Source organism: Cryptosporidium parvum, chromosome 3 (assembly GCF_000165345.1).
Source record: "Cryptosporidium parvum Iowa II chromosome 3, whole genome shotgun sequence".
NCBI lineage: Eukaryota > Apicomplexa > Conoidasida > Eucoccidiorida > Cryptosporidiidae > Cryptosporidium > Cryptosporidium parvum.
In genome coordinates, this window is record NC_006982.1 from 107,740 (window position 1) to 122,790 (window position 15,051).

Sequence of the window (15,051 nt, forward strand, 5' to 3'; positions counted from 1 at the left end):
AAACTAATTAAAAAACAATAATTAATTTATGAAAATAAAATAAATGGGGCGAATAGTGGTGATAGGGAAAGAAGAATCAAGCCTTCCAGATGGCTTACTTCGGGATATTTTTTTTTTTTGCTTTAATAAAAGAAACTTAAAATAAATGAATTTTTAAATAAAATAATACATTTTGAAAATAAACCCTGAGGCAGATTATAATTAATTGATGCTTCTTTGACTTTTCGACTAATAGCAATAATAAGAATAATTGGTTCTGTTGAAAATACACTCGGCCAAGGCAGATAATGTAACTATATACCAGACCGAGGACCCATTCTAATCTTAGTGTGCTTCATTACGAATATTTACTCCCAAGCATCTTGAAAGTTCTTAGAAGAGCAAGTTGTTTTCATGATTTTTTTAACTTCAAATTCGAATCAATTAAACGCATTAAATGGTATATTTGGACATTTACTATATTAATGCTAACAAGGCCTGACATGTACTAACCTTGTGGAGGTAGAGATAAAGATATAAATAATCAAATCAAGAAAAGATTAGAGATTCTGAACTTAATACCATTCTAGAATTTAATTCTGAGAGAGCTACCTCATTAATCAAGTAATTTTTAGTCATGAAAGTCAGGATATTTTTTTGATAGTTTTCAAATTACAATTTTTTTTTTTTTTTAAGTTAAATTGATTGATCAGAAAGACTGAGAAGATCATAAATATATTGCAAAATTATTTTACTTATATATTTGCTCCGAATATTATAATTAAAATGATTAGATCTATTTTAGTTATACCCAATTCCTTTTTTTTTTTAATGAATTTCTAATAATGTTAAACTTGCTATTTTGAGTGTTTGACTTTTCCTCACTTTTCGCTTCTTGTTCCTCCAATGTTTGAAGCCTTTCTAAATATGTCATTCCTTTGCTTTTAAGTAAGTTATTCATTTTCAGTGCGCTTTGGAAGCTGCTTTTGGAGGCCTTTTGATTCGAATCCAGAAAAGATTTAGCACTTTTAAATACAGAGGAAAATCCAGATGAACCAACTTTATTGGACTGATTACAATCAGGATCTGGGCCTTGTATTTGGTTAAATTCAAAAGTAAATTCCTCTTGTTTTGAAAATTGATTCTTGTAACTATTAATATTGTAATCCTTGTTTAATAAATTTGAAGATTTTTTTAAATGGACTTTAGATGAAACATAAGACATAAAAGAATTGTTTTTATCTTGCTGTTTGCTTTTAGAGTCGCAAACATCGCAACAAGAAAGATAATTAGAGGAAGATTTTTCCCTGTTAAACTTCTCGCCAAAGTAGCCAAGAAGATAACTTCTTCTGCATTGCCCATACTTATTGATTCTGATTTGGTATTGATTTGGATCTTGGGGTTTTGAATTTTGAATGGACCCAGGATAATGATCAATAGAAGATCTCTTCCTATTATTACTATTCTCAATACGATTTTCCGGATCATAATCTATTTCATAACATTCGTCAGTTTCTTGATATTCTGAATTATTGCACTGAGCAAACTCTATGACAGATTGTAAGTTATCTTGAAACTTCTCATATGCTTGTTGAGCTTTTTGTTTGGATTTCATAAATAAGTACTGCAAAGACTTTCTCTTAATGCATTTTAAACAAGTAATATCTCTTTTACTGAAAAATAGCATAGCTTTCGAGAATTTAGAATCCCTTCCAGCTCTTCCACTTTGTTGATAATATGAGTCAATACTATCTGGAATTGAGGAGTGAATCACAAAACGAACATTTGGTTTGTGAACACCCATTCCAAAAGCAATTGTACCAACTAAAACTTGAATTTTATTCTCAAGCCATTCATTCTGTATTTGTGTTCTAATCTTTAGAGATAATCCTGCATGATAGGCTTTACTTGGAACGCCTTTATTAGATAAATACTGTGAAATATGTTCGCTAGATTTTCTTGAATTAACATATACAATTCCAACAGCAGATTCTTGATTATCTATTCTTTTAAAGTATTCCTGCATATATAAAACTCCATTAAGAACTATTTCTTCAAGGCTTAAGTCTGCCAAATAATCATTGTTATCAATATTATAAGCAGTATAGTGGATATTTGGTCGATTGAAAGAATTTACAGAAATATATGGATCTATTAAATTCAATACAGTCTTAATATCTCTTTGTACTTTTGGGGAGGCAGTGGCAGTACATGCTAAAACAGGGATATCTGAGAAAATGTTTTTTATTTGATTGAGCCTTCTATAAGCTGTCCTGAAATCGTGACCCCATTCACTTATACAATGAGCTTCATCTATTGCAAAACAATATAAATTTCCATTCAAATACAATTTATATAAACATCCAAGTACCTTTTCTGTCCCAAAACTTTCAGGTGTTACATATATAATACTGTTTGTTGGTACTTTTTTCTCCAAATCTATATATAATTCTTCCAATGCTTTATTCATACTTTGAGAGGGATCGCTTTTTTGAATAATTGTTGAGCTTAGACCATTTGATTTTACTCCCCACTTTCTTAGAGAGTTTATCTGATCTTCTATTAAGGCAATCAAAGGACTGACTACTACAGTTACCATTCCTTTACTAAGTGAAGGAATCTCTTTAACTTGTTTTTGGTATTCTCTCAATAGACTTGGTAACTGGTAAGTTAGTGACTTTCCTCCTCCTGTTGGTAGAATTAAAACTACATCCCTCCTTTCACAAACGAGTTTTTCTATCGCATCTTTTTGGCCTTTTCTATAATCTTCCAACTTCAAGTATTTTAATCCCCATCTTAATCCATTCTTAAGTTCTTCAACATCACTGTGATTTACTTTATTTATACGCTTTATATTATCCACCTTTAACTTATATCTACAAAATAATTCTTGTATTCTGTCTTCTTGTGCTTTTTCAGCTTCAATACTATTTTCTAGCTCCTTTACTCTCAATAGTTCCTCGTTTTCAAAATCATCTTCACTTTCCTCCGTCTTCTTTTTACTTAGACCCATAAAGTTGTTTAATGAAGATTGCTTCCACTCCTCACTTTTTTTAATTTTTCCTCTATTTGAACTCCCATCTATAATTCCCATTTCATAGCAAAGTTATGTTTCAATTACTACTCTTTATATTTGTTCACAAACAACTACTTACAAAATTTGTTACTTCTTCTTCTGTTTAAACCCTCCTAATATATTAATATACATTAATTTGTACACATGCTACTCAAATTTATTATTATTATTTTATTTTATTTATTTCTTATTTATTAATCGCCGGTATAGGAAAATTTGTGTAATTTTTTTTTATTAGCAAAAAAAAATTTATTCGCATGACTAATAAAATTATATACCGGTAAAGCAGTAAATGACGTGTCGAAAAAATACAAAATTAAAATGCAAAAAATTAATACCCCAAATTATGATAAGATAATATTTGACGAGATTGAACACCAAAATTTGAATTTTTTGGACCTAAAGGAATTAAATGATAAATTTTTAGAGAAACCAGTATTTGAGCTTGAGAATGAAGAAATTAACTTAAAAATAAGAGAAATACTAAAAAATAAGAATATTGTAAAACCAATAATTTTGTTAATTGTTGTAAATAGGCTAATAAAAATTGGAAACAAGTCCATTTTTTTAAAGCCTGGAAAATGTATTGAAGAAAATGTATTCATCCCCGAGCTGGAATTACTTGCTTTTTTACTTAAAGAAGGAAACATTATTAGAGACTGTTGTGAATATGCCAATTTTTCAAATTTACAAGATATAAGTAACTCATTTACTATTGAAGTTTTGAATTCCATAATTAAAATTCCCACCCTTGCAATTAACTCAATACTGACCTTGAAACCAAGTCTAAAGAATAATATGAATTTTAGAATACTTGATAAATATATTCCGCTAGAACTACATGATTCCAACTACTATGAAAATATTTGGATATGTACATTATATATTTTAAACGATATAAGACTAACTGATAAAGCCACTTACAATGTTTTACAGGTTATTTTCAGCAGATTATTCCTGAGAGGATACAAGGAAATTTTATGTAGGATTATGGTTGGATGGTCGAATAATATTGATAAATCTTTATTTGAAGACTGCAAACTTCTTAATAATGAAGAATTATGCTTAAATCGTGTTTTTGATAATATACTAAAAATTAACAAAACTGATGATAATTTAATTAAGTCTTTTATTAAACAACTATTCAAAGAAATAGAGTCGGTAAGAGTGCAGAATAATCAAGGAATATTATTTCTCAAGCTGAAAGACCGGAACTTTGAGGAGGAATTAAAAGTTGAAGATATAAGAAATGACGATTTCTTTTTATTTCTTAAATCCATTGTTGACTTTTGTATTATTGAAGAAGACTTGAAGAATAAGGGATTTCTCAAAAGTGAATTGTTTCAGATTAAGAAACAAAACTTTTCTATTAAAACATACTTGTTATTTCTGGATATTTGTGTTCTTAATGTTATCAAGAATGATGAATTCAATAAATATTTCTTGCCTGAGCAGAGCTTTGACTATTTAGAAATGATTAGATCAGAAAAACTGGCTGCTCTGGAAGAATCCAACAAATTAAAGATTTATTTAAATTTTCTTAAGGAACTGACCCAATGTTTGACTAAGCAATGGAATTCCTATCAAGATTCAATGGCTTATTCTCTTACTCTTTCTACAGTAATTATTCGATCAGTCTCTATTTTAATATACTTAAATCTAAGTAATTTATTAAACTTAAAGAAAGTATTACTTGAATTTTATATGGATATCACAGAAGGTATACAATTTAGACTTAAGAATATTGACCCACTCATTAGGTCTAGTGCTATGTATCTGGGAGAATTTTACTTTAACCTACTCTATGAATTGTTCCCGTCCACTAATGAAGCTGATAGCGGATATTTAATGAGTGAAAACCCAAAATTTGATGAACTTAAATTATTTAATCCAGAAATTAAAAACCGCTTATCCTGCATTTATAATTCCACAAAATTCTTTGCAATTAACACCTTTTCATATGAAGGTGAGATCCAAATCAGAAATGCTACTGAATCCATTAAAGATATGTCCTTGAGCAAGGAAAAAAAAGAGTTTAATGAAGATCAAGAAAAGAAGATCATAGATGAAGATGATGAATTTTGGAATAAGGCACCCTCAATCAAAGCAAATTCCAAAAATGAAGGAATAATACAATTAAAAACTCCAAAAAGCTTACATTATACTTCAGGAATAGAGCAAAAGAAGCAAGAGCCAAAAAGGAAGCTTGTGAATAAATCTTTTGACTTGATTAATCTATACACAGATGAAAAGAAATCTAAAGAAATACAAGACAAATCTGAAAAACTGTTAAATATATTAAAAGAGTTAGCTGAAAATATCGAAAAGGATGATTCTAATTATGACCACCTAATTCTTCCTCTTATTGATAAGTTAATTTCATTAAAAGAAAAAGATCAAAAGATACTTGTACTCATAATTTTTTCAAAACTAATTCAGTATAAGACAGATAAAGTTTCAGTGGAAATGATTAACTATTCATGCAATATGAACAACGGGATTCCAATGGATTTCAGGATCCTCATACTAAATTCTCTGACATCTGCATGCCAAAACATGGCAAATACACAAAGTAATACTCAATCAACTATTCGCCCTAATAAAAAAACTATAATTAATCTATTTGATAAATATTCACTAATTTGGTCATCCCGTCTAGTTAAATATATCATGGAACTAATTACGCACTCTGAAAATCACGAATGCTTTGAGAAAATTCCTAATATATTCTTCATTTCATCTCTAGAACTATTTAACCAAATTATCGTTAACACATCATCTAACAATGCAAACATTGGACAAATTGCCCACTCTGGGCTAGAATTTATCACATCCATAGATTTAACTAATAATCATTTATTCAAAGACATAGCTATCAGAAAATCCATTTATATGCTTACCTTTAACATTATTCTCAAGATTAAATACTCATCATATTTTCTGGCCCTAAACCAAATTTTACGCCAGGTCGTCACATGGATTTCCAAAGCAGAGATATCTGAAACAGATCCCAATTCTATCTGGATCATTCAAGAAACCAAATCATTTATTTCTTAAGTCATATTGGAATATCCGCTTCCCGCCAACTTCAGATCTATGGCGGGAACCGTTCCGCCTTTAAAAAAATAAGCTTTATATGGGAAAAAAAAAGGAATAAAACTTGTGAAACAATTTTTCAAGCAATAATAAAAATGAGGAACTGAAGTTATTGGTAAGAGGTTTGAGAATAAGAACGTATTATTCTACAGAACTTTGATTATTTAAGTATTTTAACAATTTATAGTTAATGTAATATTAATAGTCATATTTTCCCATGTGCAATATCTAAAAAATTCAGTGCACTCAAATGGCGCTCACTTTTTCTCCCAAATCCCAAACCCAAATTAGTGGAATGGAATTAAAATAAAAAAATTACTAAAGGAAAAAGAAACAGGTTAAGGATTTGAGAATACTTTAAATGCAATTAACTTAATATAATTTTAAGCTTTTATATAAATAATTCAATTTAGAGAAACGAATTAAGGAATAAACTTTAATATTATAAGTATTGGGAAATAGAAACTAATTTTAAGAAAAGGGAATTTTTAAATTTAATATTATTTGAAGTCAAGGCAGCATTTTTAAAAAGTTAACTTTAATGAAATTGATTGGCAATCTAATTACTAGGCTCTAAGGCTATTCTGTAATCAATCTATAACAATCCAAGACGTAACAATGTTCGGAAAAACTCTAGATGATACGTCTTTCCACAAAAAAATTAGTTTTCAGAAAGAAGAGAGCCTAGAAATTCCATACTTGAAAGAAAATCCAATTAAAAGGCAGAAAAATCAATCATTTTTTAGCTTTGCACACTCGTATATTCAGTTTACATGGGTTACAAAATGGATATATTTAGGATCAAGAAGGCCTCTTCCAGCCAAAGATTTACCAGACTTACCAGAAACTGATAGTACTAACTACTGGTCCAATTTGTTTGAAAATTCCATTGAACAAGAGAGATTAAAAAACTTATCTTCTTTTGACCGTAACGTATTGGTCATTAGAGCTCTTTGGAAATGTTTATATGGTCAATTTATTATGCTGATTATTCTTAAGGTATCTTGGGAAGCCTGTTTATACTTAAACAACTCAGTTATTCGTGGATTTATTCAGTACAAAGAGATGGAAAGTTCTGCTGAAGTTAGTGGTGTTAGTAGCGAAAAGTCTCAAGCTTTAGGTGTTGGATTATGGAATGGTCTATTATTGGTACTCTTCTATCTTGTACATGTTTATATTTCAACTCAATTCAATTTTTGGGAATCTAGGGTTATTTTAAAAATACAAACATGTCTAAAAACCTCTATATTCAAGAGGTTAATAGAAAGTAAATCTTGTGCAAAGAACCTACTTCAAAATGGCAAAGAAATTGTTGATTCCAAGATTAAGGAGGATAAGCTCAATATTGCAGAAGATTTACATTTAGATATAGATTCTAGTCTTTCCAATCAAAACTCCAAATCCCAAAATAATAATTTGAATGAAACTGGACAAAATACAAACAGAAGTTTTGATGACAAAAAGAAAGGATCTGAAGATAGATATACTATTTCAACTAATGTGTTTAATCTATTAATGGTGGATGTTGAGGATATTGAAGACTTTATTATGGCTCTTATCCAGTTTATTCTACTTCCATGCAGAATTTTTGTCGCATCATTGCTTATGTACAGAAATATTGGAGAGTCTGCCATTCCTGGAGTCGTTGTAATGATCTCAATGATCGTCTTTATGATCATTCTGGATATTATTTCAGCTTTACTTAAAGGCCCACTACTCTATTGGCGTGATAAACGTCTAGCAAAACTACATGAGGTTTTAAATAAGATTAGAACTATTAAGATACTCGGATGGGCTCCATTTGCTGAAGAAATTGTTCTTCGAGATAGGAGAAATGAAGTCAGCTATTTGTATAGGATCATTTCATTCTCAGCTTTATCATATTTGTTCTTCAAATTGGCAATATCTGGTTCTGTTGTTGCTATTATGGTTTATTATACAAAAGGAATGCTCAGCAGAGCTGGTAATCTTTCTTCTTATCCAAATGGCTTTGATTTGAAAGCTTCCAATATTATCCCTTTAATCCACGTAATTAACTATGTGGCTGGAATTCTCAGAACTGTTCCAAACTCTTTGAATATGCTTATTGAGGGTTGGATATCATTAAAAAGGTTTAGTCATCACTTGGGATATTCTCATTTACCTTCTGATGTAAATAAAGAACTACTTGAGAATCATCGCTCTCTAGGCGACGATATAGTTTGTAAATCGAATATATCTTCTGAAGGCAGAATAGAGAAACAACAAAAGCAGGAAGAAACTCCTTTAATTTCAAAGATTCTTACCTTTGATGGCGGAAATATGCTCGAGGTAAATGAAGTAATTAACAAAAAAAACCAGGATAAATTACCTTCACAGGTATTTCATTCTTATAAAAATCAAAAAATGGAGTACACATTCGATGAATCTATTCTAGTTTATCTTCAAGATCTAGAGTATATTCCAGAATCTGATGATGAGAATTTCAAGAAAACAAAAAATAGCTTTACTTTAATTATCCCAAAGATGATAATTAAAAAGAATTCATGTCATTTAATAGTTGGTAATTCAGGATCAGGAAAAAGTACTTTGCTATATGGAATATTAGGTGAAGTTTATTCCAAACGAGGTTTAAGATTTATTAGATCCCAAAATAGTACAATAGGGTTCTGTAGTGAAGACCCATGGATCCCAATTGGAACTATACGATCAGTAATACTCTTTGAAAGACCATGGAATGAAAAGAGATATAATCGAGTTCTTGAAGCCTGTTTACTAATTGAGGACATCATGCAATGGCAAGAAAGAGATTTAAGGGTTTTAGATGATGGTGGCCATATACTGTCAGGCGGGCAAAGATCAAGATTAACTTTAGCCAGAGCCTTGTATGGCTTTTTATCTGATCAAGAAGAATATAACTCTTTTGATGAAGATAGTATTGAAGAAAATAGCCATCACAGTGTATACTGTATCAGTGACAGAAGTTCAAATAGATTCGATACTCAACTATTCTTGTTTGATGACACTTTTGTTTCTCTTGACCCTAATGTTGGGAGGAGAATCTTTTATAATTTGTTTAATAGAGAAAATGGTTTATTAACAGGAGGTAATTATTCTGCCGTTATTGTAATTAATACAACGGTGTTGTTGTGCTTCTTAGATGAAAAACTTTCGCAAGAGGAAATAAACGAGAAATTTGGGGTCGAAATTAACATTTGGAACATCAAATCAGAATCTGGAAGACCTAACTACAACGTTCTAGAACATTCCAAATATGAAACTTTAAAGAATAGTGGTATGGAAAAAGATCACAGCTTTAATAACAGTGAATCCAACTCCAGAACAGTTTCTGGCTATATTGATGTGGGATCCAGCCAAGTAACAAAAGAAAAATTCGAACTCAGAAAGAGGAATTTGTCGGCTGAAAAGGAAGCCAAGTCCAATAGTAATTTAAGCTCATCAATAGTAACAGATTTTGAGCATCAGAATTCAATAATTAAAGCTAGAGGGACTGCTAGTAGCTACTCTTCTTCAGATTTTTACAACGAGGATATTATTTGCATTCAATCTGAAACTGGTCATAGAGCAATTCCCTTAAGTTTGTATAGATGGTACTTATCTAAGGTAGGAATAGTCTTCTTTATATCTGTTTGCTTACTAATAATGACAAGTATCATCTTAGATAGTGGCCAAGACTTTCTACTTGTAGAATGGACAGGTTTCACTTCGGACGGTAGGGATTTGAAGACTGGTACGGAGTTTTATGATAGCAATTCAAGCTCACTCAATACTTTTGAATCTCATATGAACTATATGTATGGACTAATTATAATATTTATATTTGGGATCTTGACACACCTTCTCGTACAAGTAACACAGATTTACGCAAGTCTTAGAGCTGCAAAGAAAATTCATAATGAAATGTTGAGTAAATTACTTACTACTTCTCAGGAATTCTTTGACAGAAATACAATTGGACAAATAATTAACCGTTTTTGTTTGGATATGGTTTCTATAGACAGAAAGACTATGTTCAGGATATGCAATTTTGTCTCAATTTTTTTGGAGATCTTAATCAGAGGTGGATTCATCATTTTCGTGTTTCCATGGCTACTATTAATGATACCTCCAATTTGCCTATTTGCTTGGTTTTGGCTATTCCAATATTATAGACATGCATCCAGAGAACTTTTTAGATCCAATCTATCAGCTCATACACCAGTATGTAATATTTATACCCAAGCATTAATGGGAGGATCTATTATTCGAGCATTTAGATGTGGGCATGTATTTCTAAATAGAAATATCAATTATATTGATAATCTTCAGAAGATCAGATTTATGAGATCTGCATCTGCTCAGTGGATTAGTGTTAGAATGCAGCTTCTTTTGCTTCCATTTACAGCTGGTATTACATTGGCGCCAATTCTGTTAAAGTACCTGAATTTAAGTACAGCATTCTTTGCGTCATTTACTATTATTAAAATGACTGCAGGGTTATGGGGTCTTGCTTTGGTTTTTGTAATGTCCTATGCTCCCTTAATTAATGATTTTTTCAATATGTTCACAACCGTAGAGAAGTCTATGTGTGCTGTTGAAAGGGTTTCAGTACTACTAAATGATTTGGAAGATTCAAAAAAGAAGGAATTTAATGAGGAAGTTCACGAATTGAAATACAAAGAATACATGGTATCAAACCGTAATTCTCCCCAGAATAATTTCCAGGGCCTTTATATTTATGAGTTAAGGGTAGAGTATGGAAACCAATCTCTTGGAATTGAGCTTAAGAATGAGTACGTAAAATATGGGGAATGTATAGGAATTATTGGTAGAACTGGGAGTGGGAAAACAACATTTTTAAATTCTTTATTAGGTCTTACTCCAATCCAATCCGGTCTATTATTTTTGGATGGAAAATGGCTATTTAATAAAGATATGAGAAAGAATAGGAACGATTACATAGGAGTTTTACCTCAGAATTCAATAGGCTTTGATGGGTGGACAATCAGAAAGTTTTTAGATCCTTTTGATGAGATTCATGATGATCAGGTTATTTGGGATGGAATATATGCTTGTGGTCTCGAGACTACCCTCCGTTCTATGAGTAACTTGAACCCCTTGGATGCAGTATTAGGAAATACTTCAGGTGGGATCTCAAAGAGACGTGGCTCTAAGGACAAAAATGAGTATAAATTTACTCAGAAACATTTAAGACAGCTTGCTCTTGCTAGACTAGTAATCCACAGGTTAAAGTATAAGATTATTCTTGTAGATGAGCCTCCAGAGGAACTTTCTAGCGATTTGCAGAAACAAAATGGTAGCGATAATTATGTCTCTATGAACTCTTCTTCTTCAACCAGGAAATTAGGAAGCAATATTTTGGAAAACCAGTACCTTTCTGTAGAGGAAATCGTATCCAAATTTATGAAGCACTGTGTAGTTTTTATAGTTGCTCACAACTACAAGTCTTTAAAATCCTGTAATCGAATTTGGGTTTTATCAGGAGGAGTTAAAGTTAACGAGTGTGAATTTTCTCAAGTGAACAACCAACAAATGCTTGCAGATTTTTTACTTACTAACACAAAAAATCAATAATATCTTTTTTTTTTTTATTTTTGCCTCTACTTATATTTTTAGCATTTTAAACTTATAAATATATTAAGAAAATTTAAGCAAAAACAATAAAGATACCTACCTGATAAAATGATTATTAAAGCAGTAGTTAGATATCAAGTATATTGTTTGACTAAATAGTAAGGAAAACAAAAAAAAACATTATTAGTAATATAAGCGAGTTAGATTTGAATACGTCGGGTTTCTTTTTTTTTTTTTAATAATTTGGAAATTCTCCCTTAATATTGACATTTCTTTAATTTATCGAATAACTATTTGTTCTTGTTATATTATCAACAAATTTTTGCTTTTATTAGAATCAGCTTAATATTTTTGTATTACGTGTAAATATTGCGCATGCATGCAATTTAGAAAAATTTGTTTGCACAAATTCATGTATGAACTCTATACCGGTCTTGAATGTGGCAAAAACTACGTTTGGCGCCAGTTATTGGTTGATTATTTAATTAGGTGAATAAAAAAATAAAGAATAATAATTCGAAAAGTATTTTTAATTATAAGTTAGGAGAAAGCAGAGGCAACCAAGTTTTATTTCAATCAAAGTTTTTTTTTGAAGTATTTTTGGAACGAAACCAGTGTGTCTTCGAAAGCTCGACACTAAATGGAGAATATAGGTCTGGAAGCGGTTGCTGGGAAGATTAAGAATGGAAAGAATGATGGGGTTGAGTTTCTATTCTTAACAAAAGCAGTTGAGGGTTGCTTGATTTCTCAGGAAATAATTTCTGAGCTGTTAGATTTTGATATTTTTTGTATTGACTGGCAAGAATATAATAAGGATCCAAAATATACAGTGGGGAATTTTGATAAGGTAAATAGCATAAACTTTGTAATACAAGAACCACTGATACAGGTTTTGAGAGAAATATTGGTTACTTTGGAAGCTACTTTGGATGCAAATCTTGATCTGAATATTAGGATATATTTGCCTTATTCTTCAGAATTACATGTAGAATATGCAAGGAATATTGGATTATTGCAGGAGGAAATCTGTACTATTAACAAGAAGGTTCAATTAAAAAGGTTTGACTTTATAAGCATAATAAACGAAGTAATGAAAGAATTTGAGGGAATAAACATTTCTATAAAAACAGTGAATTGGATATCAATATTTTATTGTAATGCAAATTTGATATGCAATAATTCTTGTTCTTCAGTTTATGCAACTTGTATTGAGAATAGAAGTGTACCAATTCCTCTTTTAGAAGAGGACATAGAGAGAGTATATAACAGTGTAGTGAATGAAAGAAAGAACCAACATTTAAATAACTTCATAATGCCGGATTTGTTTAGCAAAGAAAATGTAAAAAAAGATATGGCACTTCTTAACTTGGTAAACCTTCCATCTAACCTGAGAAAAGCTTATTCAATGCATATATTGCAGCTTATGTCATTTCTTCAACAAGTAACAGGAACCAATTTTGTAGAATCAGAAAGCTGTTCTATTAATTTTCTATCAATGGGTCAAACTTCTAATTTAATTTCAAAAGCTATGCAGGAAAGCTACCTCAAAATGGTTAATACCAGCTCAAAAACACAAATCAAGCCAAGCAATACAAAAGATGATATTACAATACTAATAATGGATAGGAACTTAGATTGTATTTCTCCAATTTATTCACCAATACTAAACATTAACTTGTCAGAGGACGAGACTTTCTCAAGATTTGACGACGGAATTATTGAATTTTTAGATGAATTTATTTTAAGTAATACTCAAAATCAAGCTATTGGCAATATTAGTACTGGTGATAGTCTTGAAAAAGATGATCCAGAATTAAACTGTAAGGAGTTAGAAGAAGATAGAGAATCTTATCTTGATAAAAAAGTTGAAGATTCTAATAATTCAGACGAAAGCTATATACATGAAATCACAAATCCGGTATACCTTTCAATAATGCTGGATCCTGAGAAGCTCCAAAAGGATCTTGTTATTTCTCAAAACTACCCAATACTCTCTTACAGGTTCATTTCAGCTCTGGAAGATCTTAAAGACTTGGTTTTATCGCGAGAGAAGAGTTTTTCCGAGTCTTTGAAAAAAGATATAATTAACAGAATTGACTCTATAATGAATATTCATCCAATATATGGTCAAAATTCATGGATGTTTTTACTTTTAAGTCTAAACCAGTCTCATTATACCAGAAAATTTTGGACTGAGGTCTGTGATGTTTGCAATAACTATGATGTAAAGTCAGATAAGAGGAAAGTTATGGTTTTGATTATAGTATACAGATATTTGGTTATTATCCAGAATGATATAGCATCAAATTCTAACGATATAAACATGAAATCACCTTCTACTCAGACTTCATCATCATCTTTAACTCCAGTAATTTTCCAGGATCAAATTGAAAAGGAGGAAGACATTATTGGGAAAATTGTTTCAATTTTACTAATTATTAGAGAAAAACTTTTACCAGATTCTATTACAAATATTTCAAAAAAGTTAGAGGATTTGAGTTTAAATCCATCATTATATAATACATATGATTTGAAGTTGGAATTATCAGCTCTACTTCAAATCCTTCATTATTTTTTAATACCAATGTTTCCATTGGATTTGGTATCATTCAACTCAATATTTGTCAGAAATCTCAAAAAAAAATTTACAAATAATTCCTTTGAAAATATATCTGTAAATGATCAGACCGAATTTCAGAGTTATTCTTTAGAATGCATTAGAAAGATAATTTCTCTAGCAATCTCTTGTTCAAGTTATGAAGGTCCAGATTGTAAATTTACATCCTTTAATTTAAAACAAGTGTTGGATTGCTTCCATCCAAAAGGAGGATTCTCTAGTTTTGGTGATCTTGAAAAATTAGGAAGAAAGCTTAACAATATTAGAAATGCAAGAAGTAAAATAAAGTACAAGTTTTTTCGTAATTTTCAGTTATCTCCATTTTTACCAGAAAATAGTAACAAACAAGAATTTCGGATATTGTCTTTAGTATCTCAAGTAATTCTTTATATAATTCAAACAATATTTATTGAAGAAAGTAAAACTTCCAAGGAATGGTTGAAAGTTGATTTAAAAATGAAAAGTATTTCATCCAATTATGATGAATCAGGCCTCCAAAGTTTGAGAAATAAGCTAAAAGAAACAAAGAAGACTTTAGTTATTAACATTATTGGCAATATTTCAATGTTTGAGATCAACGAGATTGAAAAGCTTTCAAAGAAATTTAGAGATTATGTTAATATTATTATTCTAACAGATCATATAAGCTCGGCAGCATCTATTACTAATTCCTTAATCACTGATCATCATAACTTATAATACAAATAAG

The 15,051-nt window shown here is 30.3% G+C and overlaps 4 protein-coding genes across 4 annotated transcripts; 3 read left to right on the top strand and 1 right to left on the bottom strand.

Annotated features, from left to right (window-relative positions):
* Positions 1-784: 784 nt before the first annotated feature.
* cgd3_390 (RecQ SF II RNA helicase, DEXDc+HELICc) lies at positions 785-3,073 on the bottom strand (the record flags this gene model as incomplete). Its single annotated transcript, XM_626624.1, has 1 exon — positions 785-3,073. One exon carries the CDS (start codon positions 3,071-3,073, stop codon positions 785-787), a length of 2,289 nt encoding a protein of 762 aa, XP_626624.1.
* Positions 3,074-3,376: 303 nt separating this feature from the next.
* cgd3_400 (hypothetical protein) lies at positions 3,377-6,112 on the top strand (the record flags this gene model as incomplete). The annotated part of the gene is made up of 1 exon (XM_626625.1): positions 3,377-6,112. One exon carries the CDS (start codon positions 3,377-3,379, stop codon positions 6,110-6,112), a length of 2,736 nt encoding a protein of 911 aa, XP_626625.1.
* Positions 6,113-6,769: 657 nt separating this feature from the next.
* On the top strand, positions 6,770-11,725 carry cgd3_410 (putative ABC transporter, 12x transmembrane domains plus 2x AAA; the record flags this gene model as incomplete). The annotated part of the gene is made up of 1 exon (XM_626626.1): positions 6,770-11,725. The coding sequence occupies one exon, from the start codon at positions 6,770-6,772 to the stop codon at positions 11,723-11,725; it is 4,956 nt and encodes a 1,651-aa protein (XP_626626.1).
* A 640-nt stretch (positions 11,726-12,365) lies between these two features.
* Positions 12,366-15,041, top strand: cgd3_420 (hypothetical protein; the record flags this gene model as incomplete). Its single annotated transcript, XM_626627.1, has 1 exon — positions 12,366-15,041. The coding sequence occupies one exon, from the start codon at positions 12,366-12,368 to the stop codon at positions 15,039-15,041; it is 2,676 nt and encodes an 891-aa protein (XP_626627.1).
* Between the last annotated feature and the right edge of the window lie 10 nt (positions 15,042-15,051).